The 26,175-nt window shown below is 46.8% G+C and overlaps 2 protein-coding genes and 1 long non-coding RNA gene across 50 annotated transcripts in view; 1 reads left to right on the forward strand and 2 right to left on the reverse strand.

Annotated features, from left to right (window-relative positions):
* Nucleotides 1-26,175, forward strand: part of LOC102158154 (uncharacterized) — a 145,383-nt gene that overhangs the window by 93,786 nt on the left and 25,422 nt on the right. For 5 of the 44 annotated variants that reach the window (XM_085004945.1, XM_085004938.1, XM_085004953.1 and 2 more), the window contains 4 exons: nucleotides 11,784-11,876; nucleotides 17,504-17,653; nucleotides 17,753-17,883; nucleotides 22,018-24,241. In XM_085004945.1, the coding sequence (XP_084861071.1) occupies nucleotides 11,784-11,876; nucleotides 17,504-17,653; nucleotides 17,753-17,778 (269 nt within the window). In that variant the 3' untranslated portion in view covers nucleotides 17,779-17,883; nucleotides 22,018-24,241. Of the gene's footprint in view, nucleotides 1-11,783; nucleotides 11,877-17,503; nucleotides 24,242-26,175 lie in introns of those variants that run through there. The other 39 variants (XM_085004922.1, XM_085004916.1, XM_085004928.1 and 36 more) reach the window with 17 other exon arrangements.
* Nucleotides 1-26,175, reverse strand: part of POU6F2 (POU class 6 homeobox 2) — a 486,199-nt gene that overhangs the window by 11,140 nt on the left and 448,884 nt on the right. For all 5 annotated transcript variants that reach the window (XM_013985842.3, XM_085004889.1, XM_021079084.2 and 2 more), the window contains one exon: nucleotides 7,196-7,364. In XM_013985842.3, coding sequence (XP_013841296.1) covers nucleotides 7,196-7,364 — 169 coding nt within the window. The remainder of the gene's footprint in view (nucleotides 1-7,195; nucleotides 7,365-26,175) is intronic.
* Nucleotides 12,563-15,694, reverse strand: LOC146395115 (uncharacterized). The gene is made up of 2 exons (XR_014833342.1): nucleotides 15,000-15,694; nucleotides 12,563-14,547 (listed from the first exon to the last, which is right to left on the reverse strand). It is a non-coding gene; the product is annotated as an uncharacterized LOC146395115 (long non-coding RNA).

The raw sequence follows: 26,175 nt of genomic DNA on the forward strand, positions 1-26,175 counted from the left end.
TTCGTTGCCTTGTGTCGGCCCCACCTCTAGACGAACATGAACTTGAGTTAGGCTGGAAGGACCTGCGAGGTCTGCTCTACTCCAGTCCTAATTTGGCAAAATGCAGAAGCCGGCGGGTTAGGCCTTGGGATGCAGCTTTGGGTGAGTCCATTCTATTTCTATCTTCCCTTCCCTGGCTGCCTTTATTGTTGTCTCCTTACTAGTTCCTCGAGACTAGCAGCTAAATCCATGTGTGTGATTTGTGCAGGATGCTTTTGGCCAGATCACTAATAATAACCAGAGTTGAAAAGAAAGCTGTGGGAGTTCCTGTCGTGGCGCAGCAGAAATGAATCTGACTAGGAACCATGAGGTTTCAGGCTCGATCCCTGGCCTCGCTCAGTGGGCTGAGGATCCAGCGTTGCTGTGAGCTGTTGTGTAGGTCACAGACTTGGCTCGGATCTGGCGTTGCTGTGGCTGTGGTGTAGGCTGGCAGCTGTAGCTCTGATTCAACCCCTAGCCTGGGAACCTCCATATGCTGCGGGAGTGGCCCTAAAAAGACAAAAAAAAAAAAGAAAAGAAAAGAAAGCCGTGGCCTCTCACGCCCTCGCACTGAGCAGCGTTGTGTGGATTATCAACAGTTTTACTCTAAAGCTGGGGAGGGGGGTTCCTGGCCCACTGAGCCCGTGGACTTCTGTGAGGCCCCAAGCAAACCCTCCTAACACCGGGAAGCTGAACTCCTTCTTCCGTCTCTCACACGTATCCCACGCTTGTCTTTTTCCTGGTTCTACTTAGCGGATAAGACGGGAATTCTGGTGAAATTTAAACAGGGTAATGGTCTGTTGGGCAGAGGCCTGGGGAGGAGAAATCAGTATTTCTTTGTGCAATTTGTTGATGCTCGAGATGAGCTGCCTGGCTTTTTTTATATGATCGTTCTCATCCAGACAGTCAGATGACAAAATATATTATTGTGGTTTCCATGAATCCCAAGACCACAAAAATTTCTGCATCCAAAACAAGGGCCCACCTGTGGACAGATACTAATTTTGCCCCAATTAGAACATGTGGGTCTTGTCTCCCAAATTGGGAGAATGTGTCAGATGATGGCTGTAAGGTGGTTGGAATTAATGAAAAACGAATGCTGTTTTTATTCAGTCCTAAAGTTTGTCTTAAACTCTTGGTCTTTCTCCCCCACTGTTGGACAGTTCTTTCTTAAGCGATACAGGCTTTTCTGTTTGGGGAGGGGCAACAAGAGGCGAATGTGGTGAACAGACGCGCCCCCGGGAGGTCACTGTAGCGCTCAGTCCGCCCCAGAGGTTCGCAGCCCACCCTGTGGTCAGTCAGTCCGTCTGGCCTTTTTCCCCCTGTTCTGTTCTTCAGCCTTTTTGTCATAATTTATTTACAGTGTTCTGTCAATTTCTGCTGTACCGCAAAGTGACACAGTCACACACCTATCTGACTATAGATCTAGACACACACACACATCTATCCGTATCTATAGATATACACGCACATACATATCTCTCTGTATATACAGATACACACACACACCTATCTGTCTATAGATCTAGACACACACACATCTATCTGTATATGTAGATACACACACACACACATTCTTTTTCTCCTATTACCTTCCATCATGTTCTATCATAAGAGACTAGATATAGTTCCCTGTGCTGTAGTACGGCAGGACCTCATTTCTTATCCATTCTAAATGAAATAGTTTGCATCTACTAACCCCAGACTCCCAGTCCATCCACAGTCTGGCTTTCCATCATGTCATCCATTCTCTTGGTTCAGGGGAGGCTGGGTTAATTCTAAGGATGAATCTGAGGCCAACCTCAAATGAGAACCCCAGAAGGAGCCCCCAGATCCCCCACAAGACAGACCCAATACGATTAAGCAGCTCTAGGGTAACCCAGACTTGGATTTCTCTGCACAGAGAAGGAAAAGGCATCTTTTATAGAAGTTTGCTCCAGGCCATGTCGGCCCAATATATTAAATACCAGAGTGAGAAAGCAGTGATTTCCAGGGTTCACCCTGAATCTGAGCCTTGCTAAAGGAGCCAGCCTCTGTAGGGAATGACTGGCCCGAGATTTATACTGGCATTGACTGTTGGCAGCAGTTCGCAAGTATAATGATGATATTTCCCAAATCAATCTGGAAGGCATGGGCTGAAAAAGGAAAGATTTTTATGGCAGCTAAATGCAAATTCTGTGAAATCAAGCCTGTTCCATAGACTCTGTTTGCATGGTCACTGGGCCCATGTGAGCACAGAGGATGGATCCGGACAGGTGTTTTGCTTTGCTTAATTTAAAACACTTCACTCCTTCCAGTGTCCACCTGGGCCTCAGTGTAAAGGAGATGCTAAGTGGACGGCACAACTGCCCTCGGTCAAGGTCCTCTTTCCACAGCCTCTGCTGGTGGGGTTGTCCCAGGAGAAATAGGCGTCTATCGAGAAGGTGCCATGTATGAATTAACTGCCTTCTAAACAGCTGTCTGCATTCTAGTGCTGTCGTCACAGCAAATAATGGGCGTATCCACCAAATATTTCTGAGAAATAAGCTGTTTGGGAAAGTGCAACGCAGTTTGGGAGAACAGCTTGCTTGCCTTCTGGTGACTTCGTTGAGTCGTGGAAAATGGTGTGAGGTGTGATCCAGTGCTCAGGGCCTCCGCTGTGCCGTAAACAATCACCACATGCACCTTTACGCTCACTTTTAACTGGGGTTTTTCTGCTTTTAACAATCTGTCCTTTTGGTGTCTGAGAATTAGGTTTACAGGCCGAGGGTTTAAAAAAGGATCCTGAAGAACCAGACCAAACCCAGCAAAGAGTTAAAAACTCGTACCGTGTACATCTTCAGCCAGTTTGGGATTTTGTCAAGTCATGGGTGTGACTCTTCCAGACTTTCCAAAAGCCTTGCTTATGGAAACGAGAGTTACCTCTGGTGATGGTAGAGACGAGGCAGTGTTGACACAGGCGGCTGTGCAGGAGGTGGGGACAGGTGTGCAAAGGTCTCAAGGGTGTGCGTGTTTGGTATCGACTCTGTTCTTGTGCCTGGAGTAGGGCAGGTGGTGGAGGACCCACCAGTCCATCTGGAACAGTGGCAGGCTGCCCAGCTCTAGGCAGCCTCGACCAGGACTTTGGAGGTCCATTCACCAAGGTTTTGACCACAGGTTCAAAATCAGTTTGACCTGGCTTAACTGTGGCCTTGGCCAAGTGGAGGGTTTGTTGACCCATTAAACACCCAACTTAAAGATTATTTACTGCAACAGGTCCTTCTGTTCTGTCTCAGTCGCTGAAACTGAGATAACCGCCTACTAAATTGCCATAGTCCTTATTCATACATTGATCACACTATTTATTTCCCCTCATTGTAACTGTGTTTCTTTTGTTATCCGTTTGTCACCTCCCCCGGGGCAGGGACCACATCTTGCTTATTTTTGCCTTTCTCAATTTCTGTTCCTGTGCCTGCATATACCTGGTGCTGAAAAAGTTTGTTTGTTTTGTTTTTATTTTTTGTCTTTTTAGGGCCGTACCAGCAGCACATGGAAGTTCCCAAGCTAGGGGTCAAATCAGAGCTACACCTGCTGCTCTACGCCACAGCCAGAGCAACGGAGGATCTGAGCCGCGTCTGCAACCTGCACCGCAGCTCGTGGCAGTGCTGAATCCTTAACCCACTCATCGAGGCCAGGGATCAAACCTGCGTCCTCATGGCTACTAGTCAGGTTTATTACCACCGAGCCATGACGGGAACTCCTCAAAAAGTTTTTTGTTTTTAAGTTGGCATCTTCTGACTAAAACACGCTTTTCTCTCCTGTGATTTAACCTGTGTAACAACTATATTTGAAGTATGGGGTTGGGTTTCCCCTCATTAGCCTACCTGAAAATTTGGTGAAGTTTAGTTTCAGACAAAAGTAATTTTAAATGTATATCTCATGCTTGAATATAAATTTCAAAATATGCAAGACATCCAGTTTTTCTCTTCGTATTGGCCGGGAGAAAAAGCCTGTGCTTTACTCATGAGACATGAGTTCAGGCTTTTAAAAATTACTTGAAAAATATGTAGGTGATTTGAGCTATTCTGTCATTCAAATTTCACTGGATAAAATTTACATGAAAGCATCATGTCTTTTAAGGCAGCAGTGGCTTGTAAAAGTGTATGACCCATTGAAGCAGGCTGCCTGGGTCGCCATCCTGGCCTCGTCACCCAGGGAATTGTCACACACAGTGGCACCGTCTCTCAGCTCAGGCTGACTCTGGTCTCTCTGACATGAGGTGGTCAAGATGGGTGGTACTTTGAGGCCAGCTTCAGTATCTGAAAATGAGTATTTGTATTACTTGCTGCGAGTCTTAAAAATCTGTAAAATATTGAATGTGCTTTGAAAACCCTATTTGTAAATGAAGTCTTAGAGTTTTGTTGGGGGTAATTGATATCAGAAAATGCACCAGGTATTGCTCTTTCTGTGGTTGGATTTTGAGACAGAAGGGAATTAACTCAACAACATGCTCTAAACCTGTAGTTCTAAGCCCAGCGATGAGTTTGGGTCAAGTCTGACCCCCGGCGGTGGGGGTCCTCCTGGACCCTGACATATCTGCCAGAGAAAGTTCCTCATTCGGGTTCTTTATTATTTTTTTCCCTTAAAGTTATAGTTGATTTACACTGTTTCTTCAAGTTCTGTTGTACAGCAAAGTGAGCTAATCACTCACAGCTTCCTGTGCTGTACAGTAGGGCCCCATTGCCCATCCATTCCAAATATAACGGTTCCATCCCAAGACCCCAGACTGCCCGTCCATCCCACTCCCTCCCCTGGGAAGCAAAAGTCTGCTCTCTCTGGCTGTGATCTGGTTCTGTGATGTAGGCAGGATCATCTGTGCCATATTTAGATCCCACAGATAGGTGATATCATCTGGCATTTGTCTTTTTCTTTCTGGCTTACTGCACTTGTGTGAGAGTCTCTAGAGTTTCTTCAATAAATGGTACTGGGAAGACTGGAAAGCTACGTGGAAAAGAATGAAATGAGAACACGATCTCACACCATGCTCGTTCAGGTTCGGAATAGGAATTTGGAGTTTGCAGCTTCAAGTGCCTGCGGAGGTTCTCTCCCCCAGGTCTTTGTGTCGTAGCAAGCATGTGGAATGTGGTTCTCACCTTGTGCACCTAGAACCTGGATGTCCCCTTGGCCACTGTGCAGCTGAAATGTCATTTGGCCCATGAAGTAGCTTGCACTGATTGCCGAAAAGGCTAATCCATCCCTGCTCAGCTGGAGACAAGTGGCCAGAGAGAAACCAGTGCCCTTCACCTCTCCATCCATCCATCCATTCACTTCTGTATCCATCCAACATATGTTGAGTGTTTACCCTGTGTAAAATATCGTATTTGGTGGGGGAGGCCTGCACTTTCCGTATTTAAATATTTCACAGTAACTTATTCTCTAGAAGATGTTCGGTATCAGTTCCTTTTCTTTCAGGACCAAAGCTTAACAGCCTATCATAAATTTATGACCTTGCTGCTATTCAGAAATAGAGTGGGGAGTTCCCATCATGGCTCAGTGCTAATGAACCCGACTACTGTCCACGAGGGTGTGGGTTCAATCCCTGGCCTTGCTCAGTGGATTAAGGATTTGGCATTGCTGTGAGCTGCGGTATAGTTCGCAGATGTGGCTCAGATCTGCTGTTGCTGTGGTTGTGGTGTGGGCTGGCAGCTATAGCTCAGATTCGACCCCTAGCCTGGGAACCTCCATATGCCACAGGTCTGGCCCTAAAAAGACAAAAAAGGAAAAAAAAAAAAAACAAAAAGAAAGAAAAAAAATAGAGTGTTTTGTGGAAACTTATGCAGAAGATTGGATTGGAACAAAGTTTGAATTTTTTCCTACAACCACCCTAAGAAGAGTTTCTTTGTTGGAGAAAAACCTGGCTATAATTAAATTAATTTTGCATAGGAGTTTATTCAAGTAAGACTAGAGTTTTTGGCTCAAATGAGAACAGTTGTATAACTAAACAACCTAAAATGACAGGCTCTTGGCAATCTCTGTGTGAACTCTGAAACGCTGGTGTCAGCCCATTTTTAGCATCAGGAGCCTCCAGGCTGGTCCACTGAAGTCTGTGGGCATGTGTTTTAAGATCGTCCCGTGGTCTGTCCTTGTCTTCCCCGCTCCACAAGCATCTCTCTTGCCTGAGTTGCCCATGTCAGTGAACACATAGGTGGACATGCACGGATATGTGCACATGCGTATATTCTCTTGGGGGGTGTTGCTTGTGGGGGAAGACACGGCAGCCCTCCCTTTTGCTTTGCATCCCAGACTTGCCCCACGACATGCGAGAATCCCGACTGTTCCTGTTGTGACAGGTCACTCATGACACTTGACCAAACGCAGGTATTCACATGTGTCCTTGTTTTATCGCACAGATGCCTCTGCAGTGCTTGAGCCCTTTAAACCCATACCTGTTGGATTTGGGGTGCCTGTGCCCATACTCTGTGACTTTATATAAAAATAAAAATTGCACGAACGGTGAATAACATTCATTTAGACCATTGTCACATTCATGTCAGCATGTTTCTATCTGAGCGTGATACATAGGCCGTCTTCCCGTAGGGCCAAATACCAGCTCTAAAATGTATATATAGGGCCTGCTTAGGGAAGCGGGCTTGCAGGCTCACGTTACTTTATGAATGGCTGGGCAGAGGCTTCTCACCAGATTCCAGCCCATTCCGCTTCCCCCTCACACCACCGGGGGCAACTGTGAACCGACCCACCCTCCCAAAGGCATGCTGTCTTTTGTTTCCTCTGACGCCTCCAAGGAGAATGGCAGGGACCTCAAACACCCAGCAAAGCAGCTTGACCTGCAGCCCCAGTGCCTGTCGTTGGTTCTTTCAGTTCTGAGCAACATGGCTCATGCCCTGAAAGCTGCTCCGTTTCTCCCTTCTGAAGTGGCAGGGCTGACTCAGCTCATCCGAGAGCCCTTGTGATGCAAAAGGCCCTGCACACACTCACCGAGGGGGAGCTGCTTCCCAAAGAACCGTCTGGCCATGGGCACTGACCCCATCCCAGTGCTGGCCTTGCAGGGCCAAGCCATCCCTCTTCATCTTGAAAGACTCAGAGAGAGAGGGAGGGAGGAAGCGACGGGGAAGAGAGAGAGACAGAGAGAGAGAGAAAGGCATTGCAATTAGTCCGGAGGGGGCCACCATGACTTCCCCGAGCCAGAAGGGATACTTACTGCTGACTAACTGGCCCACGCTCAAAGCTGAAGAGGAGGAGGAGGAGGAGGAGGAGGAGGAAGCCTGCCGGACGGGGCTTTGAGACATGGATGCTTGGCTGTGAGCCAGGTGCAGAAGGCTGCTTTGGGAGGCTGCTTGACCCACTGACGTCTGGGAGGGTTGGTGGAGCTACAGAGGAGGATGTAAAAATACACAAAGGCATGAAAAATTAGGAGGAAAATGCCAGGGAACAGAAGTTTCATCTGGGGTTGAAACATTTTATTTCTAAAAACGTACACTTCTCTGAAAGAGTGCACGCCTCTTCCACAATTCGCAGGTCCCTTTTTTTTTTTTTTTTTTTTTTTCTGTATACAGTATGTTGCTGCTGCCTTGACAGGCAGTTTATGAGTAATTCTAAATATACTATTAATTTCCTACTCGGCTTGCTGGAGCGCCCAATTTGCTATACTTCTTGACCACGGCGTGCGAGTGGATTACCTCTGCCGATTCGGGCAGTTTCGGTGCACTTGGCAGGCTTCTCAAGTACGTACAGATTAAACATAACACCTGCCATCCACTCCGGGGTGCAAAGCAAGAGCAAAGGTGCACTGAGCCCAACCACTTTGTCTTGTGTAACCGGTGTTTTGAGGAAAGTTCCAGTTTAGGCTGAGTATGTGGGAACTTTCCGCTCCCCAAGACCAGAGAGTCTGAGTGTATCACTGCGGAGCTGAGACAGATGCTAAGACTCTGTAGGAATTCAGAGGGAGGTTGGGGTAGTCAGGACAGAAACCTCAATGTTTGCAGCTCTCTGTCATCACTTTCTTACTCTGCGCCAGCACCGGCCTCACTTAACTCTCACCTCCGCCTGTGGAGTGCGCATTATTCTGATGCCTCTTTTACCACGGGGAAGCTGAGGCACAGAGAGTTGAAAGGCTTTCGTAGGGTCACCCAGCAGATGCGGAGGAGCTGGTGTCTGGACCTATAGAGTCTGATCCTGGGGCTCAAGCTCATAGTCACGATGACGCAAGTAAGAATTTACTAATTTAGAGAGTCCCTGTTGTAGCGCGGCAGTAACGAACCCAACTAGGATCCATGAGGATGCAGGTTCGATACCTGGCCCCGCTCAGTGGATTAAGGATCCAGCATTGCTGTGGCTGTGGTGTAGGTCAGCAGCTGCAGCTCCGATTCGACCCCTAGTCTGGAAACTTCCATATGCCACAGATGTGCTCCCCCTCACCCCCCCAGAAGAATGAAGTAATTAAAAACTTCTGTGTGCCATACGGAAGGCTGTCTTTTTTCCTGTGCATTCATGACTCCTTTCCAAGTTATCAAAGCGCCGTCTTTCTGGGAGTGAGAGGAGTGTGATTGAAGGGAGGAAGGAGAGGGAAAGGCAAAGGCTTGCAGGGGCTGGGCCACTTGGAGGGGTCTCTCCCCGCTCGTGTGCAGACCTCCCAGGAAGCTGGCACCAAGGGCAGCCCCGGACCCGGCTCAGGTGCACAGGTGGCCTCAGCCGCAGCCACTCTGTTGATGGGACAGGGTACTTCACCGAGTGCTTTCCTAGCCATCATCACACCCCCAGAGGCTGGGAAGCTTTTATAAAAGGTTTTTAGAAAAGGAAGTCAGACCGGGATTAGAATCAGGCCGGGCCCTGAACTTGGGTAGGGGAGCCAGCTGCCGAAAGGCCCTGATGGCTCTCACTGATCTGAGAGTCAGCCTGGGAGGTTTCAACTTCAGATTTGTCACCGCTTTCCCAGGGTGTGTATGTGTGTGTGTTTCCATTCAGCTTTATTGAGAGAGAATTTACAGATAATAAAGGGCACCCATTTTATGCATAGAGTTTGATGAGCTTTGCCAGTGTATTCTTCTGTGGACCCACCATGTAATTAAGATACAGAACCTTTGCCTCATTCTATAAAATTCCCTAATCCCCTTTGCAATCAATTTTCCCTCAACGCCTGGCCTCAGACCAGACTCCTCCGCTTTCTTTCCACAATGGACTCGTTTGGCATGATCCTAAAAATAGAATCATTCGGTATGTACTCTTCCTACATCTGGCTTCTTTTGCTCAGATACTGCTTTAGAGATTTACCCATTTCGTTGCATAATCAGTAGCTCATTCTTTTTTTTTTTTTAATTGCTGAATAGTGTCTACAGTATATATGTATATCTCTGCCATAGACTGCTTGTTTATTCGTCTGTTGATGGACATTTGGGTTATTTTCAGCTTGGGGCTATTATGAATAAAGCTGTTATAAACATTTATGTACAAGTCTTGAGTGTCCTGTGTTTTCATTTCCTATATGCAAATACCTAAGAGCCGGAGTGTAGAGACTGCTGAGTCATACTGTAAATGCACGTGTAATCTCCAAAGTGGTGTCACACTGTAAATGCACGTGTAATCTCCAAAGTGGTGGTGGCCTTGAATGTGGCAGTGGGTGAGGATCCCGGTTGCTCCACGCCTCTCACCAGCACCTGGGTTATCAGTCTTTTTAATTCACTAAACCCTTTATAACCATCAATTAACAGTTCACTTGCAAACACTTGCTGGTATAGTGCTCCTTTGGAAATGCGCTTGGGGAGCTATTTCCCCTCTGGTCCTCTGAGCGCTTGCGCATCCTGTGTTCACAGAACATCCCTGTGCGGCATTATGGGAAGTAAATGACTGTCTCAAGACCTTGCGTCTGATGACAGAATCCAGGCTCCTCCCCCACAGTTCAGGGCTCTTTCCAGGGTGCGCAGCTCCCCCGCTCCAGATCTGCCTGCGGTTAATCTAAGTGAACATCTTTACTGCTGCACCCCTGTGCTAAGCGGCGGCTGGATGGTGAACTAAAGACAGTTATAATTGACACGGAACCCAAATTAATATGCATCAAGCATCCGCCTAAAGTAATCAGCCAATCTGCTGAGCACATCATCAGCAACTGAATCTAGTAAATTCTATCCTGCAGGGACACACGCCGAAGACTGAATCTATTTTTAATGTGTGTACTAAAATGTGCTGGGTATTTGCTTGTCAGTCACCCCCCCGGCCTACTGAGTTGTCCTTCTAAATACTGTTACTTGACAAAAGCTTTTCACAGGTTCGAGTTACTGAAGCCTGCAATGGTCTTCAGTTTTGCCATATTCCATCGATGTTTTTTTGGCCCTGGGTGTGGTAAAGTACCATCAAGGAACTGGATAAAACAGTAATCAATTAACATTTTTCTTCCTCAGACACAACTCAGTAAAGAAAAAATTACTAGGTTGCAATCGCACTTAGGAGTCATTAAGGCGAGCTAGGTTTTACGCACTAAGCTATGAAGGAGAAGGAATTCTAGAGATAAAATAGTTCTTTTACGAGTCTGTTTCACGTCTACACAGTCAGAGAGAGAGAGAGAGATGAATATAAGATATCTAAGAATCTAAGAAAAATGTCTTTTTTTCCAAAGGAAATAAGCATTTTTTTTTTTAGGACTCCAGGGTCCTGCTTACCCTCCAGAGTTCAACCAGACAGTTCAGAACAAGCAATAAAAATTCTGAAAGGTTCTTACTTGTCGAGAGTCAAGATTTTTATCAGCAGTAACATCCTAATGGAGCCCTTCTATCTCATCCCAGTTGCCAGTGTAGACATGCGTCTGTTAATTCTAGAATCACTCGGAAGCTTAGATGGATGAAGCTTCCTGTACATATCAAAATCATGCTGAAGCCTAACCCTGCTTTCGTAGCTCCTTCTCTCAGAAAAAGAGGTGCCACTTCTGTGACCTCTTCTCCCTGAAACTGCAATTTCAAAGATTAACCTATAAAAATATTCCATATCTTTGATATTCTTAGTTTAATGAATTTGGTGCATTGTTTTAAAAATGTGTTTAAAAATGTGTTTAAAAACGTTTAAAAATCTCAAATAAGAAAAGAGAAAGTAGAGTTTACAGAATTTACTTCATGAAACAACTCTGGGATTCAGTATAAAAACTTAATATGCTTTAAATCAGCTTCATTAAGAAAATGTTATTTAATTCAATTTAATTATGTTGTTTTTCAGACACTGACCTAACTGTGAAAATCACATATGTTTGTATTGGCAAAAAATATATGTATGATACCCAATAACATAACTGCCCCTAAACGGTTTACCAAAAGAAAATGCAGGAAGTTTGGGAATAACTAGAAGCGTGAAGGAAAAGGACTCCTTTTCCTTCCTGGAGAGAAAGGGAAACGTAGAAGCTTCTGTAAAGGCAAGTGTTTGTTACGCGGCTTTGAGCTTGAGAGGCCAGCTATACGGCTACCATTTGTTGGATGCTTCCACCTGTTTTTCATATGTTGTTTTTATCTTTTAAAAATTTATTTATTTATTTGTCTTTTTAGGGCCGCATGAGTGGCATATGGAAGATCCCATGTTAGAGGCTGTATTGGAGCTGTAGCCACGGGCCTTTGCCACAGTCGCAGCATTGCAGAATCCAAGCCACATCTGCAGCCCACACCATAGCTCACGGCAACACTGGATCCTTAACCAATTGAGCGAGGCCAGGGATTGAACCCAAGTCCTCATGGATACTAGGTGTGTTCATTACTGCTGAGCCACGACAGGAATTCCATACATGGTTTTTAATCTGCAATAACCCTCTTCATTAGGTACTGGCGACGCTGTTCCAGAAGAGGAAACGGGGGCCTTAAAAGTGGTTTACCTGGGATCGCACGGCTGGCATGAGCGAGCTTTGAATCCAGGTAAGTCTGACTCAAGCGCCCTCACTCCTTCCCTGGGAGCCTCTCAACTCCTGTCTTCTGCCCCAGGCAGTGCTTACTAGTCAGGGAAACAGCTGGAAGCTTGAGCCGGGACTTGTGGGAAGAAAGGCCATATATTCAGACTGATCTTGGCGAGCTGCCCTCAGGGCGGACAAGCACTCAAGTGGCCATCACGAGCATTCGATTCGAACACTGCTCATCTTTTTAAGTATGAAAATTTAAATAATTTTCTAACTTAGGATTATTCATTATGGGTTCCAAAGTATTTAAAATTTCATATATTTTAGAAAACATAATGGCTAGAGCATTATCCAAAAGTATGCTTTTGGTGTCGTCTGGGACACATCTCAGAGTTGTTTGTGGATTGTTCTCTGGTTTGTATAATGAATGCTGGTTACCTGCAGCGCCCCAAGTTTACTTTTCTCAGCACTGCATCCTGTTTCTGTGTCATCTTTTCTATTTATTCACCATATACCCCGTTAGACCGCCTGAAGGAACGAGCTGGAGTTTCTCTCCATCTAAGCTGAGATCATTGCTTTTTCTTTTCCTTTCCTTTTCTTTCTTTTCTTCCCTCCCTCCCTCTACCTTCCTTCCCTCCCCTGCTTCTTTCTTCCGTCCCTCCTTCCCTCCCTTTCTTTCTTTCCTCCTTCCCTTCCTTTCTTTCTTCCTTCCTCTTTCCTTCCTTCCTTTCTTGCTTGCTTGCCTCTGAATCAGGCCTGCATACGCTGCGTTATGGGCTGAACTGTGTCCCACCCCAGCTTCATATGTTAAGTCTGATATCTCGGAATGTGACCATTTGGAAACAGGGTCTCTAACGACACACTTTAGTGAGAGGAGGTTATCAGGGCGGGCTGGGGTCTTTATACGAGGAGGAGATTTGGACACAGGCAGGAACAGAGGAAAGGCCCCGGCATACAGCGGGGAGAAGGTGGGCGTCTGCAGGCCAAGGAGGGCGGCCTCGGGAGGAAGCCCCCCCGCCGACACCTTGGTCTCGGTCTTCCAGCCTCCAGAGCTGTGACCGCAGGATCTCTGTCACCTGAACCACCCGGTCTGTCGCACTGGTTACGACACTTCCAGCAGGTCAGCACAGGCCGAGAGGATGGAGGGCCACCCAAAAAAGCAGGAAAGGAAAGGGGCAGTTTGTGTCAGAGGCTTTGCTTCGTCGGTCCCACAGGGAGGGGCAGGATTCGGTCTGAAAAGCTTGATACTTCCTGCTGCCTCTCACAGGCTGGCCTCGTTGGGTGTTTTGTGCTGGTCATCAGTGCCAGAGAGGTTTCAGATGGTCAACAAAAGCAGATTCAAGTGCAAGCATACTTTAAAGGCTTTCTTGATTTTCCCTGCCACTTACACACATAACACAACGTATCCTTAATAATGCTTTAGTTTCTGGAACAAAGCCTCTTCGAATAAAATTCACAGTTGTTATGAAGATAAGTGGGGGTGACGAGTCTTGGAAAATGGGGTAAAATGCAGAAGCAGAATGTGATATACAAGTTGGAAAAGTCAATTCCGATAAACAGGAAAAGTCAAATGGGATTAAACATAGAGAAATTCATTTGGGAAGAGAGGAGAAACGCTACAAACATGTAACGGCAAAAAACAGAGGCGACCTGGGCTTTTATAAATACGTCAGAGGGCCGTGATGGACCACAGGCCAAAGCCCCAGTGCAGGGAGGCAGTGAGTGTCACCCTGAGCGTCCAGCAGGAGAAGGGCGGGCAGGGGCCACAGCCGGCCTCCCTGCCCTGGCTGGCATTTTCCCCTGTGCTGTGTGCCCGATGAGACCGTGCAGAGCAATGACCTCAGTGGTTCCCAGGATGGAGTGCTTTCAGCATCATCTGGAGAGCTGTTAAAACACACATCCCTGGCCCCACCCCACGGTGTCTGGTTCAGCAGGTGCAGGGCGGGGCGCAAGACTGCACTTCTACCACGTTCCCAGAGGCTGCTGAGGCTGCTGGCTGGGAGAACACACAAGGTTTTGGAAGGAGCTCCTCTTAGGAAAAGGAAAAGGGTAAAGAAAGTGGATTTATGATGCCTCGATAAGAGAAGCCAGAGCTCAGATTTAAGAACTGAGTAATTAAGGAGGCATGATGAATGCCTTGCTGTTACTGAGGAGTTCCTTCTCCTGTGGACAGGAAAACTGCACTACGTTTGCTGAAAGATTTAGGGTTCACCTCAGGACAGCTGAAATACTTGAACATTTCTGAGGATGGGAATTCTTGCTGTGGTGCAGTAGGTGAAGAATCCAGTGGCAGTGGCTCAGGCCACTGTGGAGATGCGGGTTTGATCCCTGGCCTGGCGCAGCGGGTTAAAGGAGCTGGCACTGCCACAGCCGTGGCGTAGGTCACAGCTGCAGCTCAGATTCCATCCCCAGCCCAGGAACTCCACATGCAGGAAGTGCAGCCATAAAAAGAAAAAAAGAAAAAAATTGAGGATATAGAACATGATACCCCAGGGGGATTTTAGTTATTACTGTGGAAAGTTTAAAAAAGTCAGGAGGGGCGATCCCGTTGTGGCGCAGTGGAAACGAATCTGACCAGCATCCATGAGGACACAGGTTCGATCCCTGGCCTCCCTCAGTGGGTTAAGGATCCAGGCTGTGGTGATGTGGCTGTGGCCGTGGCCAGCGGCTGCAGCTCCAATTCGACCCCTAGCCTGGGAACCTCCATATGTCATGGGTGCAGCCCTAAAAAATAAAAAGTCTAGAGGGAGTGATCCTTTTGGTAGAGTTTAGGGGACCTGCTGCGTTTCCTTTCCACTCAGTTCTGTGATTCTGAAACATCACTTTAACCTAAGCAGGAAGAAGGGCCTTAGGTGTAAGGCCCCATTACAGACACCTGCTTGCAGAGGGTAGATACGGGAAGAAGCGCTCCTGGCCTCGAGAAGGAGCTGAGAGCAGCGTCACCCCTCCAGGCACTTCGGAGGAAGAGAGGCGTGAGGAGACTCAGAATCTGAGCGGGATTCTGGGGAGACAGGGGCAGGAAACGCCCAGGCAGTCGCCCCACAAACCTGGGCCTCACGACCAGGACTCAGCGGGGACAATGACGGGAGGGCAGGCAGATCTGAGAGCCGAGAAGGAAACGAGGGATTAAACGGAGGGGAGACACTGAGGTGGGAGAGTCGGGAGAGAGGAAGGAGCCGGCAGAGGAAACAGAGGAGCGAATCCAGGCTGTGGGAGGGTCTTCCCAAGCTGCCGGCAGGTGCTCATTTAGAACAAACTGGAAAACGACCGAGGACAGCATCGGGGGCCCTGGAAGGGCCTGGCTGGGCTGCCCCGGAAGCGCGGCTCTGCGGTCTGGGGCCCCAGACAGGGCAGCGCGGTGGTTCTACAGCCGTTAGGTTGAACAGGATGGAGGGAGCCCCCAGTGCGGTCTGGGTCCTGAGCGAGGCTCAGTCTGCCCCTGCCCTTCAGGTCTAGACGCGCAGTGACGGCACAGTGCGACGCCAGTGAGCAGAGTGCGGGGAGAGCAGAGGGAGGAGGCCCTGCAGGGAAGCCTTACAAGGGAGGGACCCGGACGGGGGGTGGTGGGGGGGGACAGTGGTGGGCGTGTGCCAGACAGAGGAGGTGGGAAAGGCTAGGGCTCCCAGGCCAGGGGGCAGAGTTGCTGGCAGCCTGCCCTGGCACCTGAGCTTGGCAGGGAGTGACAAGAGGAGACCAGAGAGGGCAGACGCCCAGCTGTGTGGCTGGCAGGTCAAGGTCTCTTTTGCCCGGGGTCCGCATTTCATCCATCTAGGAAACCCTGCACTGTTTCAAATCCCTATGGGTGGAAATGCCTCATTTGTATCTCATTCTGGGGGCTCCAAGAAAAAAAATCATATGGCATTTTAGAGAGCTAATTTATTTTTCCTATTTACCTACCTGTCTGTCTGTCTGTCTATCTATCTATCTATTTTTAGGGCCACATGCCCAGCATATGCAAGTTCCCAGGCTAGGGGTTAAATCAAAGCTGCAGCTGCCAGCCTATGCCACAGTCACGGTAGTGTGGAATTGGAGCCGTGTCTGGGACCTACACCACAGCTCATGGCAACGCCAGATCCTTAACCCACTGAGCGAGGCCAGGGAGCGAACCAGAGTCCTCATGGATACTATTTGGGTTCTTAACTCACTGAGCCACAATGGGAACTCCTATTTATATTTTTATTTTTTATGGCTGCACTCACCACACATAGGAGTTCCTGGGCTAGGGATCAAATCCCAGCCACAGCTTCGACCTACACGGCAGCTGCAGCAACTCCAGATCCTTTAACCCACTCTGCTGGGCCAGGGATCAAACCCTTTTCTCCACAGTACCACAAGCCACTGCAGTCGGAGCCCACTGTGCCGCAGGGGAAACTCTCTAGAGGGCTAATTTAAATCAATTGGCTTCCTATTAGCACCCAGATTCCATTTTGAAGAACAACTGAGTGCCTTCATGGCTGGCTGTCTCCAAGCATTAGAGCTGTGGTATTTAATTTTTGAAAAATACTTGATTTTACAAATTGTAACATTTTTTTCCACATTCAAATGTCTCTGTTTCCTTTCTGACACTAAAAACTCCCCTTAATTTTTGTTGGGATTTAGAGGAAGGATAAATATACACAAAAATGATGTCTGTGCTGCTCATGAGGAGTCATTAACTTAGAGTCACAGGATTCTAAGGGCAAACCCAGGCATCTGGGGCACTCTGACTTTTGGGGGGCAGTTCCCTGTAATCCGCAGGAGTGAAGATTCCTAGGGAGGGGACAAAAGGTTGCTTTCAAGCGCCACCACACGTTTCTGAAGTCAGCGATTGTTTCACGCTCAGTAAGGTCCTTCTTTCTCTCTCTCCTTTTTATCTAGTCTTCTCCTGACTTTTATTTTCTCTCATTGCCCACCGAGGAGCTCTGATGAGACACGATGGAAGCGATATCTAGGGCTATCCGATTCTGCTGTATCTTTAAAAAAATATTGTTCCCGTTTCAGATGATGGCTTTACAGGTTCTCAGTCTTTCATCACTGGGATTAATCACCATCAAGAGCAGGTTTTATTCAGGTTCTCTGAGTTAGGGGAGGGCAGATGTAAAGATTAAAGATGCAATGACTTCTATTACATTAAAGCGAATCACCCAGCTCGTCTGGTCCGAGAGCTCCGTCCTTCCCTCCATAAACGTGGGCCTCCTTCTGAGTGTGGTTAGGGAACTCGGCTCCTGTAATTTATGACCTGTTTTACTGTTGGAGCGATGCTCTTGTGAGATCAAGCATTTGTCATAAATCACGTGAAAAAATAAATTGAGCAACTTCTCTACTGTGTAGAAATCCTCTATTTTCAGTGGTTGCTCATCTCATCGTTCTCCACTGGAAAGGGTAACAGTTAAAGAAAAAGTTGAAGGCCACCCTCCTGACGCCTCCAGCTCTGAGCTTTTTCCTTTTGGACTCTGGGCATTTTATGACCTGCTCTCCTCAGCATCCCAGCTTTCATATCAGGGGCTCCGACTTGAGCGATTCCTGTCGAGTCCCCAACGTGTTAACTGTACCGCACATTCCAAGGTGCTTCCATCAGAGCTGATGCCGAGAAGGAGTACCAGTCACCCACTGCCACCACCTTCCCACCATTTCTCACCAGACGCGTGATCTGCTCCTTTCCCTGTCCAGGTTTCCGGGGCTTGGATAGACCACGGCACGCGAGCCCTGAACAGCAGGACGGGCCACTGGAGCCTGTGCGACGGGAGGAGTCAGGAAGGTTCTCGTGTCACTCTTCTCAGCTGTGCCCACGTGTCCTTTCAGCAAGCACAGACCTGCCAGGTGTGTGCACGTCCGCCAGCAAGGAGGGTCCTGCCGCCCGGGCTGCTGGTGAGTTGCATCTGCGAGGCACATCCCTGGAGCCTGGCTGTTTCTTCCCAGTTACCCGATCTCCGACTCCACCGTGATGAGGACGGCGGCAGCGGTTGGCCCAGCAGAGGACCAGACAGTCTGCCACAGTAATGAGGCTTCATTCCAGGGGCCAACAGGTGCTGCTTGAGGAAGCTTCTGAGGTGTGTCTGTGCGCTCGAGAGAGACCGGGAATGGATGGGTGATGTCTGCCGTGGGTGAGGAGGTGAGGGGCAGGGCCCCACATGCCTCTGTTTTGCTGTTTCTCAGGTCCTTCTGGATTATAACCGTAGTACCTCGAACACAGCTGTCCCCTTCTGTAACAGCCAGTCTGTCACCCACACACCTTCCTTAGAAATGCAAGGTGAGAGTGAGAGCTCTTTATGCTAATTAATGCATCACCTTTTTGGCAATTTACAACTTGGCTGTGCTGACAGGTAGTTTGTAGCAGACTGTATGAAAGGAGGATGATCTCATTTTTCCCCTTTGCGATAATGTTGAACCAAAGTTTGAACAGATTAAAAAGCCACTGAGAAGCTCCCCTTGTGGCTCAGCTGGTTAATAACCTGACGGAGTGTCCAAGAAGATTCAGACTCGATCCCTGGTCTCACTCAGGGGTTAAGGATCCAGCACTGCCACAGTGTAGGGTACAGATGCGGCTTGGATCTGGCATGACTGTGGCTGTGGCATAGGCCTGGCACTGCAGCTCTGATTTGACCCTTGGCCTCGGAACTTCCATATGCCACAGGTGTGGCCATTAAAAAAAAGCCAATGAAACAGAGAACCTTGCCTTTTTGGGGGGAACTATTTAGAAGGTTGAGACTCCAATGGAATTTTGTAAATAGTAAAAGGAAGCAGGAGGGAGGTAGGGAGGGGGCGGAATGCCTCATGATCCTTCGTATTTCTGTGATGTCCGTTGTTACTTCTCCTTTTTCATTTCTACTTTTATTGATTTGAGTCCTCTCTCTTTTTTTCTTAAGAAGTCTGGCTAAGGGTTTATCAATTTTGTTGATCTTTTCAAAGAACCAGCTTTTCGTTTCATTCATCTTTTCTATGGTTTTGTTTCCATTTCATTGATTTCTGCTCTGATCTTTATGATTTCTTTCCTTCTACTAACTTTAGGTCTTGTATGTTCTTCTCTCTCAAGCTGCTTTAGATGTAAAGTTAGCTTGTTTATTTGAGCTTTTTCTTATTGCCTGAGGTGGGCTTGTGTTGCTATAAACTTTCCTCTTAGAACGGCTTTTGCTGCATCCCATAGGTTTTAGAGTGTCGTATCTTCCTTGTCATTTGCTTCTAGGTATTTTTTAATTTCCTCTTTGATTTCTTCAGTGATCCATTGGTTGTTTAGTAGCATGTTGTTGAGTCTCCACGTGTTTGTGTTTTTTGCAGCTTTTTTCTTGTTGTTGATTTCCAGTTGTATAGCATTGTGGTCAGAAAAGATGCTTGATATGATTTCAGTTTTCTTAAAGTTACCGAGGCTTGATTTATAGCCCAAGATGTGATCAATCTTAGAGAATGTTCCATGTGCACTTGAGAAGAATGCATATTCTGTTGCTTTTGGATGGAATGTCCTGTAAATATCTATTAAGTCCATCTGGTCTAATGATTCATTCAGGTCCTGTGTTTCCTTATTGATTTTCTGTCTGGATGATCTGTCCATTGCTGTAAGTGGGGTGTTAAAATCCTCCACTATGATTGTGTTATTGTCGATTTGTCCTTTTAAGGTTGTTAGAAGTTGCTTTATATATTGTGGTGAACCTATGTTGGATGCATAGATAGTTAAAATTGTTATATCTTCTTCTTGGATTGATCCTTTGATCATTATGTAGTGACCTTCCTTGTCTCTTAAAATATTCTTCATTTTAAAGTCTATTTTGCCTGATATGAGTATTGCTACTCCAGCTTTCTTTTGATTCCCGTTTGCATGAGATATTTTCTTCCATCCTCTCACTTTCAACTTGTATGTGTCCCTAGAAGTGAAGTGGGTCTCTTGAACAAGACAGCATATATATGGGTCTTGTTTTTGTATCCATTCAGCCAGTCTATGTCTTTTGGTTGGGGCGTTTATTTCATTATTGATATGTATGTTCTTAATGTCATTTTATTAATTGCTTTGGATTTGTTTTTGTTGCTCTTTTTTTCTTCCCTTCTTTTCTTGTTCTCTCCTCTTCTGGTTTGATGACTATCTTTAGTGTTGTATTTGAGTTTATTTTTCTTTGTTTGTGTATCAATTGTAGATTTTTGGTTTGCAGTTATTCTTAAGTTTTGATATAAGAGTCTATATATATATATGAGATTCTTTTAAGTTGTTGGTCTCTTAATTGCAAGTGCATCTCCAGTGTCCTGCATGTTTACCCTCCTCTTCTCATGATTTCTGATTTTGGTGGTATAATTGTACATGGATGATTTCATATCTTTACTGTATATATGCCTTTACTGGTGAGCCTTGTCATCTGTGGTATCTTTGTTCCCTGTTGCTGCCTTTTCTTTTCTGCCTAGAGAAGTTCCTTTAGTATTTGTTGTAAGGCTGGTTTAGTGTTGCTGAATTCTCTTAGCTTTTGCTTATCTGTAAATCTTTTGCTTTCTCCTTCAAATCTGAATGAGAGCCTTGTTGGGTAAAGTAATCTTGGTTAGAGGTTTTTTTCCTTTCATCACATTAAGTATATCATGCCACTCCCTTCTGGCCTGCAGAGTTTTCTGCTGAAAATCTGCCAATAGCCTCATCGGGGCTCCCTTGTATGTTATTTGTTTCTTTTCCCTAGCTGCTTTCAATATTTTCTCTTTGCCTTTAATTTTGGTCAGTTTGATTAATATGTTTCAGGGTGTTCCTCCTTGGGTTTATTTTACATGGCACTTGTTGTGCTTCCTGGATTTGAGCGAGTGGTTCCTCTCCCATTTTAGGGAAGCTTTTGGCTACTATCTATTCAAATATTTTTTCTGTGCATTTCTCTGTCTCTTCTCCTTCTGGCACCCCTATAATACAGATGTTGGTGCATTTAACGTTGTCCCAGAGTTCCCTGAGACTCTCTTCGTTTGTTTTCAATCTTTTTTCTCTTTTCTGTTCCCCATCAGTGATTTCCACTAGCCTGTCCTCCACCTCACTTATTCGTTCTTCTGCCTCCTGTATTCTGCTGTTGGCTGCTTCTAATGAATTTTTATTTCAGTTATCATATTTTGCATCTCTTCTTGCTTAAGTTTTATATCTTGTATCTCTTTGCTCAGTGTTTCCTGTAAGTTATCCATCTTTGCCTCCAGTTTATTTCCAATGTCTTGCATCATCTTCAGCATCAACAGTGTAAAGTCTTTTTCCTGGAGGCTGAGAATCTCCTGATCACTTAGCTGACTTTCTGGGGTTTCTTCTTTCTCCCTCATCTGAGTTATAGTTCTCTGTCTTTTCATTTTTATAGGTTTTTAGTGTGGTGACCTTTTTATAGATAATAGAGTAATAGCCTCTCTTGTTTCTGATGTCTGCCCCCCTTGTGGCTGAAGTAGGTATGGGGACTTGCTGTAGGCTTCCTCACAGGGAGGGACTGGTGCCTGCCCACTGGTGGATGGGGCTTATTCCTATTCCTCTGGTGGGTGGTGCCTTGTCTCTGGGTGAGATTAGAGGAGGCTGTGTGCCTGGGGGGTCTTTAGGTAGCCTGTTTACTGACGGGTGGGGCTACGATCCCACCTGGATTGTTGTTTGCCCTGGGGCTTCTCAGCGGCTGGCTGACGGGTAGGGCCAGATTTTCCCAAAATGGCCCCCTCCAGAGAAAGGCACTGCTGATGAACATTCCTGAGAGCTTTGCTTCCAATGACCTTCCCTCACAACAAGCCACGTTTACCCCTGTTTTCCCAGGATGTCCTCCAAAAACTGCAGTCAGGTTTGACCCAGATTCCTATGGAGACCTCACTATGCCCTGGGACCCAGTGCACGTGAAAGTCTCTGTGTGCCTTTTAAGAATGGGGTCTCTGTTTCCCCCCAGTCCTGCGGAGCTCCTCCGCACAAGCCCCACAGGCCTTCAATGCCAGATGCTCTGGGGCTCTTTCTCCCCGTGCCAGATCCCCACACGTGAGGGTTTGATGTGGGGCTCAGAACTCTCACTCCTGTAGGTGCGTCTCTGTGAACCAGTTAGTTTCCAGTCTGTGGGGCTTCCCACCCAGGAGGTATGGGGTTGCTTATATCACGTAATTGCCCTCTTACCTCTTGATGTGAACTCCTCTTTGTCTTCTGGAGTAGGATATCTTTTTTAAGGTTTCCATTCCTTTTGGTTGAAGAATGCTCAGCCTTTAGTTGTGAATTTTGTTGTTTTTAGGAGAGAAGTTGAGCTCTAGTCCTTCTATTCCGCCATCTTAATCCCTTCTGCTGGAATTCCTCATGACAGTTGGGCAGCGACTGTCCCCTACCTGAGAGCAAGCTGAGGAAGAGAAGGACGGTGGGGACCTTGGTTCCCCAGGCAGCGGTTCAGATTCCCAGCGAGAACCAGCAAGACTGGGAGGTGGTGTCAGCCTCTGGGAGGGACGTGTGCTCGGCTCTGTCTTGGTTTTCCTGGTGTCGGCCCCTCACTGGAGGAGGTCCTCTTGCTGGACACTCCCCTGCTCCCCTCACTGCTCCCATGTGGCACTTATTACAGATCTCAGGCACATATTTGGACCAGTCTTTGATGAATGTGCATCTCCCTTGCTGGACTGTAAACTCCACGAAGAAAGGGCTCATGTCCACCAGCCTAGCTTCCAGGTTCCGGGCCCGAAATAGGTGGTCAATAATCAGCATTGCTATTAAACAGATTTTTAAGTAGTCATCAAACCAACAAGTGGCTTTTCCAAGCATCGCCTTTGAGTGCCACCAAGAACGAGTGGTATTCATGGTTGGGTCAGAAGCCAAATCGGAGGCTGTGGCTGAGGTCTCTGGAAGATGGCATCTGCTTTGCTGCAGATGAATGATGAATCAGTGTCTTCTTCTTCCCTTTTCCTTTGTATTTTATTTCCCTGCTAAAGGCTTTGCATAATACCGCCTCCCAGCAGCTCATGAAACCACATCCTCTGTCACACACTCACCAAGGGTCTTCATCTTTCCTTTCCACCCCTTCCTTTGTTACTGCACCTTCCAGCTTCTCAACACACCCAGGTCACAGGGGTGCTTGTTTCAAAATGTTTCAGAGCTGATACAGACTTTAGAACATTACAACAAAGAACTGGAAGAACTGGGAGTTCCCACGGTGGCTCAGTGTGTTAAGAGCATGACTAGAATCCTCAAGGATGCGGGTTCAAGAAGAGACAGCCTGTTCAATAATGGTGCTGGGAAAACTGGACAGCCACATGTAAAAGAATGAAATTAGAACACTCCCTAACACCATACACAAAAATAAACTCCAAATGGATTAAACACCTAGATATAAGACCAGACACTATAAAACTCTTAGAGGAAGACATAGGCCAAACACTCTCTGACATAAACGACAGCAACATCTTCTCAGATCCACCTCTTAGAGTAATGACAATACAAATAAACGAATGGGACTTAGTTAAACTCAAACGTTTCTGCACAGCAAAGGAAACCCTAAACAAAATGAAAAGACAACCCACAGAAGGGGAGAAAATATTTGCAAGTGAATTGACTGACAAGGGATTAATCTCTAAAATTTATAAACACCCCTTACAGCTCAATACCAAAAAAACAAACAACCCCATCAAAAAATGGGCAGAAGATCTAAACAGACATTTCTCCAAAGAAGACACACGGGTGGCCAAAAAACACATGAAAAGATGTTCAACATCACTCCTCATCAGAGAAATGCAAATCAAAACCACTATGAGGTACCACCTCACACCAGCCAGAATGGCCATCACCAAAAAGTCTACAAACAGTAAGTGCTGGAGAGGGTGTGGAGAAAAAGGAAGCCTGTCACACTGTTGGTGGGAATGTAAATTGGGGCAACCACTGTGGAAAACAGTATGGAGATGCCTCAGAACACTAAAAATAGAACTCCCATTTGACCCAGCAATCCCACTCCTGGGCATCTCTCCAGAGAAAACCCTGACTCGCAAGGACACATGTACTCCGATGTTCACTGCAGCACTATGTGCAACAGCCAAGACATGGAAACCACCTAAATGCCCATCGACAGAGGAGTGGCTCAAGAAGAGGTGGTCCATATACACAAGGGAATATTACTCAGCCATTGAAAGGAAGGAAATACCAAACATTTTTAGCAACGTGGATGGACCTAGAAATTATCATGCTGAGCGAAGTCAGTCAGACAATGAGACACCAGCATCAAATGCTATCATTTGCATGTGGAATCTGAAAAAAGGACACAATGAACTTCTTTGCAGAACAGAAGCTGACTCATAGACTTTGAAAAACTTATGGTTTCCAAAGGAGACAGTTTGGGGGGTGGGGGGATGAACTGAGGGTTTGGGATGGAAATGCGATAAAATTTGGTTGCGATGATCATTGTACAACTATAGATGTAATAAATTCATTGAGTAATTTAAAAAAATATAATCTATGTGCAAATAAAACAAAATAAAATAAAATCAGGTTCAATCCTTGGCCTTGCTCAGTGGGTTAAGGATCCAGCGTTGCTGTGAGCTGCCATGTAGGTTGTAGATCTGGCTTGGATCTGGCATCGTTGTGGCTGTGGTACAGGCTGGCAGCTGCAGCTCTGATTCAGCCCCTAGCCTGGGCACTTCCATAGGCCACAGGTGTGGCCCTAAAAAAACAAAAAAAAGAAAAAAAAAATAGAAGTGATGTTTCTCCATCACTTTACCTGGTTTCACCTCTGCAGCATTTGACACTGTGTCTACTTCCTGCTTTTTAACCTGCTGGATGTGAAGTCTTCCCCCTTCTGGGCTCCTCTCCTACTTACCTGACCGTTTCTTCTCTCTCTGGCTGCCTCCTCCATCCCTAAAAGCTGGTGTTTCGCGAGGCGATTCCCTGGGCCTCCTTCCTCCTCCTGCTCCCCGTGCTTCCTCTGCTCTCCCTTCTCCTCCTGCTCCCGGTGCCTTCTCTGTCCACCTCACTTGTTTGCAGCTGCCACAGATCACCTGTGACTCTCAGGTCCAGCTCGCCCCTCCCGAGCTCAGCTGTAATTCCCGACGCGCAGATTCAGCACAGGCTCGCCCTCCCACTTTCTGATTTGTGTCTCACTCTCGTCTCCTGAATGGTTTGTATACAGTAGACGTTTCACCTTTTCAGTTCAACTTCCATTTGCTGCCAGAGTTGGTCTCTGGAAAAATGAAGCCGCCTACCATCCCCCTCCTTAGATCCCCCTCACCGGTTCCCGGGGTGCGGGGTAAACCACCACGTCACCGTCGCGGTGACTGTGTGAGTGCTTACTGGTCGGCACTATTCTGACCGCTTCACCTGTGGCACCCGCTTCCTCGTCCCCACTGCTCTGTGAAGCAGGTCCTGCTGTGTCCTGTGTCAAGATGCGCCTGATGTGTTCAGGGTCACACCAAGTGTGTCCTTTTCAGCTCGATTAGGAAGCCCTTTCTATGACTCCGTCTATGTTCCAATCCCAGGAACCTTCCTCTCCCTTCTTTTTTTTTTTTTTTTTTTTTTTTTTTTTGGCTTTTTAGGGCCGCACCTGAGGCATGTGGAGGTTCCCAGGCTAGGGGTCCAATCCGGAGCTACAGCTGCCAACCTACACCACAGCTCTTGGCAATGCCGGATCCTTAACCCACTGAGTGAGGCCAGGGGATCGAACCCGCAACCTCATGGTTCCCAGCCGGATTCATTTCCGCTGTGCCACAGCAGGAACTCCCTCTCATTTCTTAACACTCTCTCCTCCTGCACACCCCCTGCCTCCTGCCTGCTGGACCACTGCCTGCAATATTGTGGATCCATCTCTCACCTGCTTGACTCCTACGCATCCGTCAAGACTCAGTACCCAAACCATCTTCTCTGTCAAGACTCAAAACTCCCTGGACAAACTTGGTCCCTCTCATCTCTGTGATGAGACTCCCTTCCAGCCCAGAACTTTCTCTTCTGTTGCACACGGGGGCTCTGCTTATGCATCTGTGTTTTCTGCAAGACAACCAGCTTCTTGAAACCAGGAAGTGTCAGTCTCTCACCCCTGTTTCTTAGCATCTGGCAGGGCCTGCTATACAGTGGGTCATCCAGAAAGGGTTATTGAGGACAGCAATTAACCAGAAGCTCCATGAGGTCAGGAACCATGTCTCTCTTTTTCAGTGCTGTGTACCCAGCCCTGCGCATAATACACAGGAAGTGCTTGATCAAGTTCGATCTCTTGGTGTGTAATAGTTTGTTTCTTATTTATACTTAAGACATCAAGGGTCTTCTTGATACCTTTTAGAATTGACTGAAAATTAGGTATCATAAGCAGAGATAAATAAGAACATACCTATTGAATTTTAGGCCATCGTCTCTGTTATAACTGAATGCATTCATGTTTTTAGATTGGGAGCTGTTTAGTTATCACTCATACTCACTAAGAATGAAAAATAAA

Source organism: Sus scrofa, chromosome 18 (genome assembly GCF_054392235.1).
Source record: "Sus scrofa isolate SSC_HxYL_T2T_F1_AM1 chromosome 18, Sscrofa_HxYL_maternal_Yorkshire_Landrace_v2.0, whole genome shotgun sequence".
Classification (NCBI taxonomy): Eukaryota; Metazoa; Chordata; class Mammalia; order Artiodactyla; family Suidae; genus Sus; species Sus scrofa.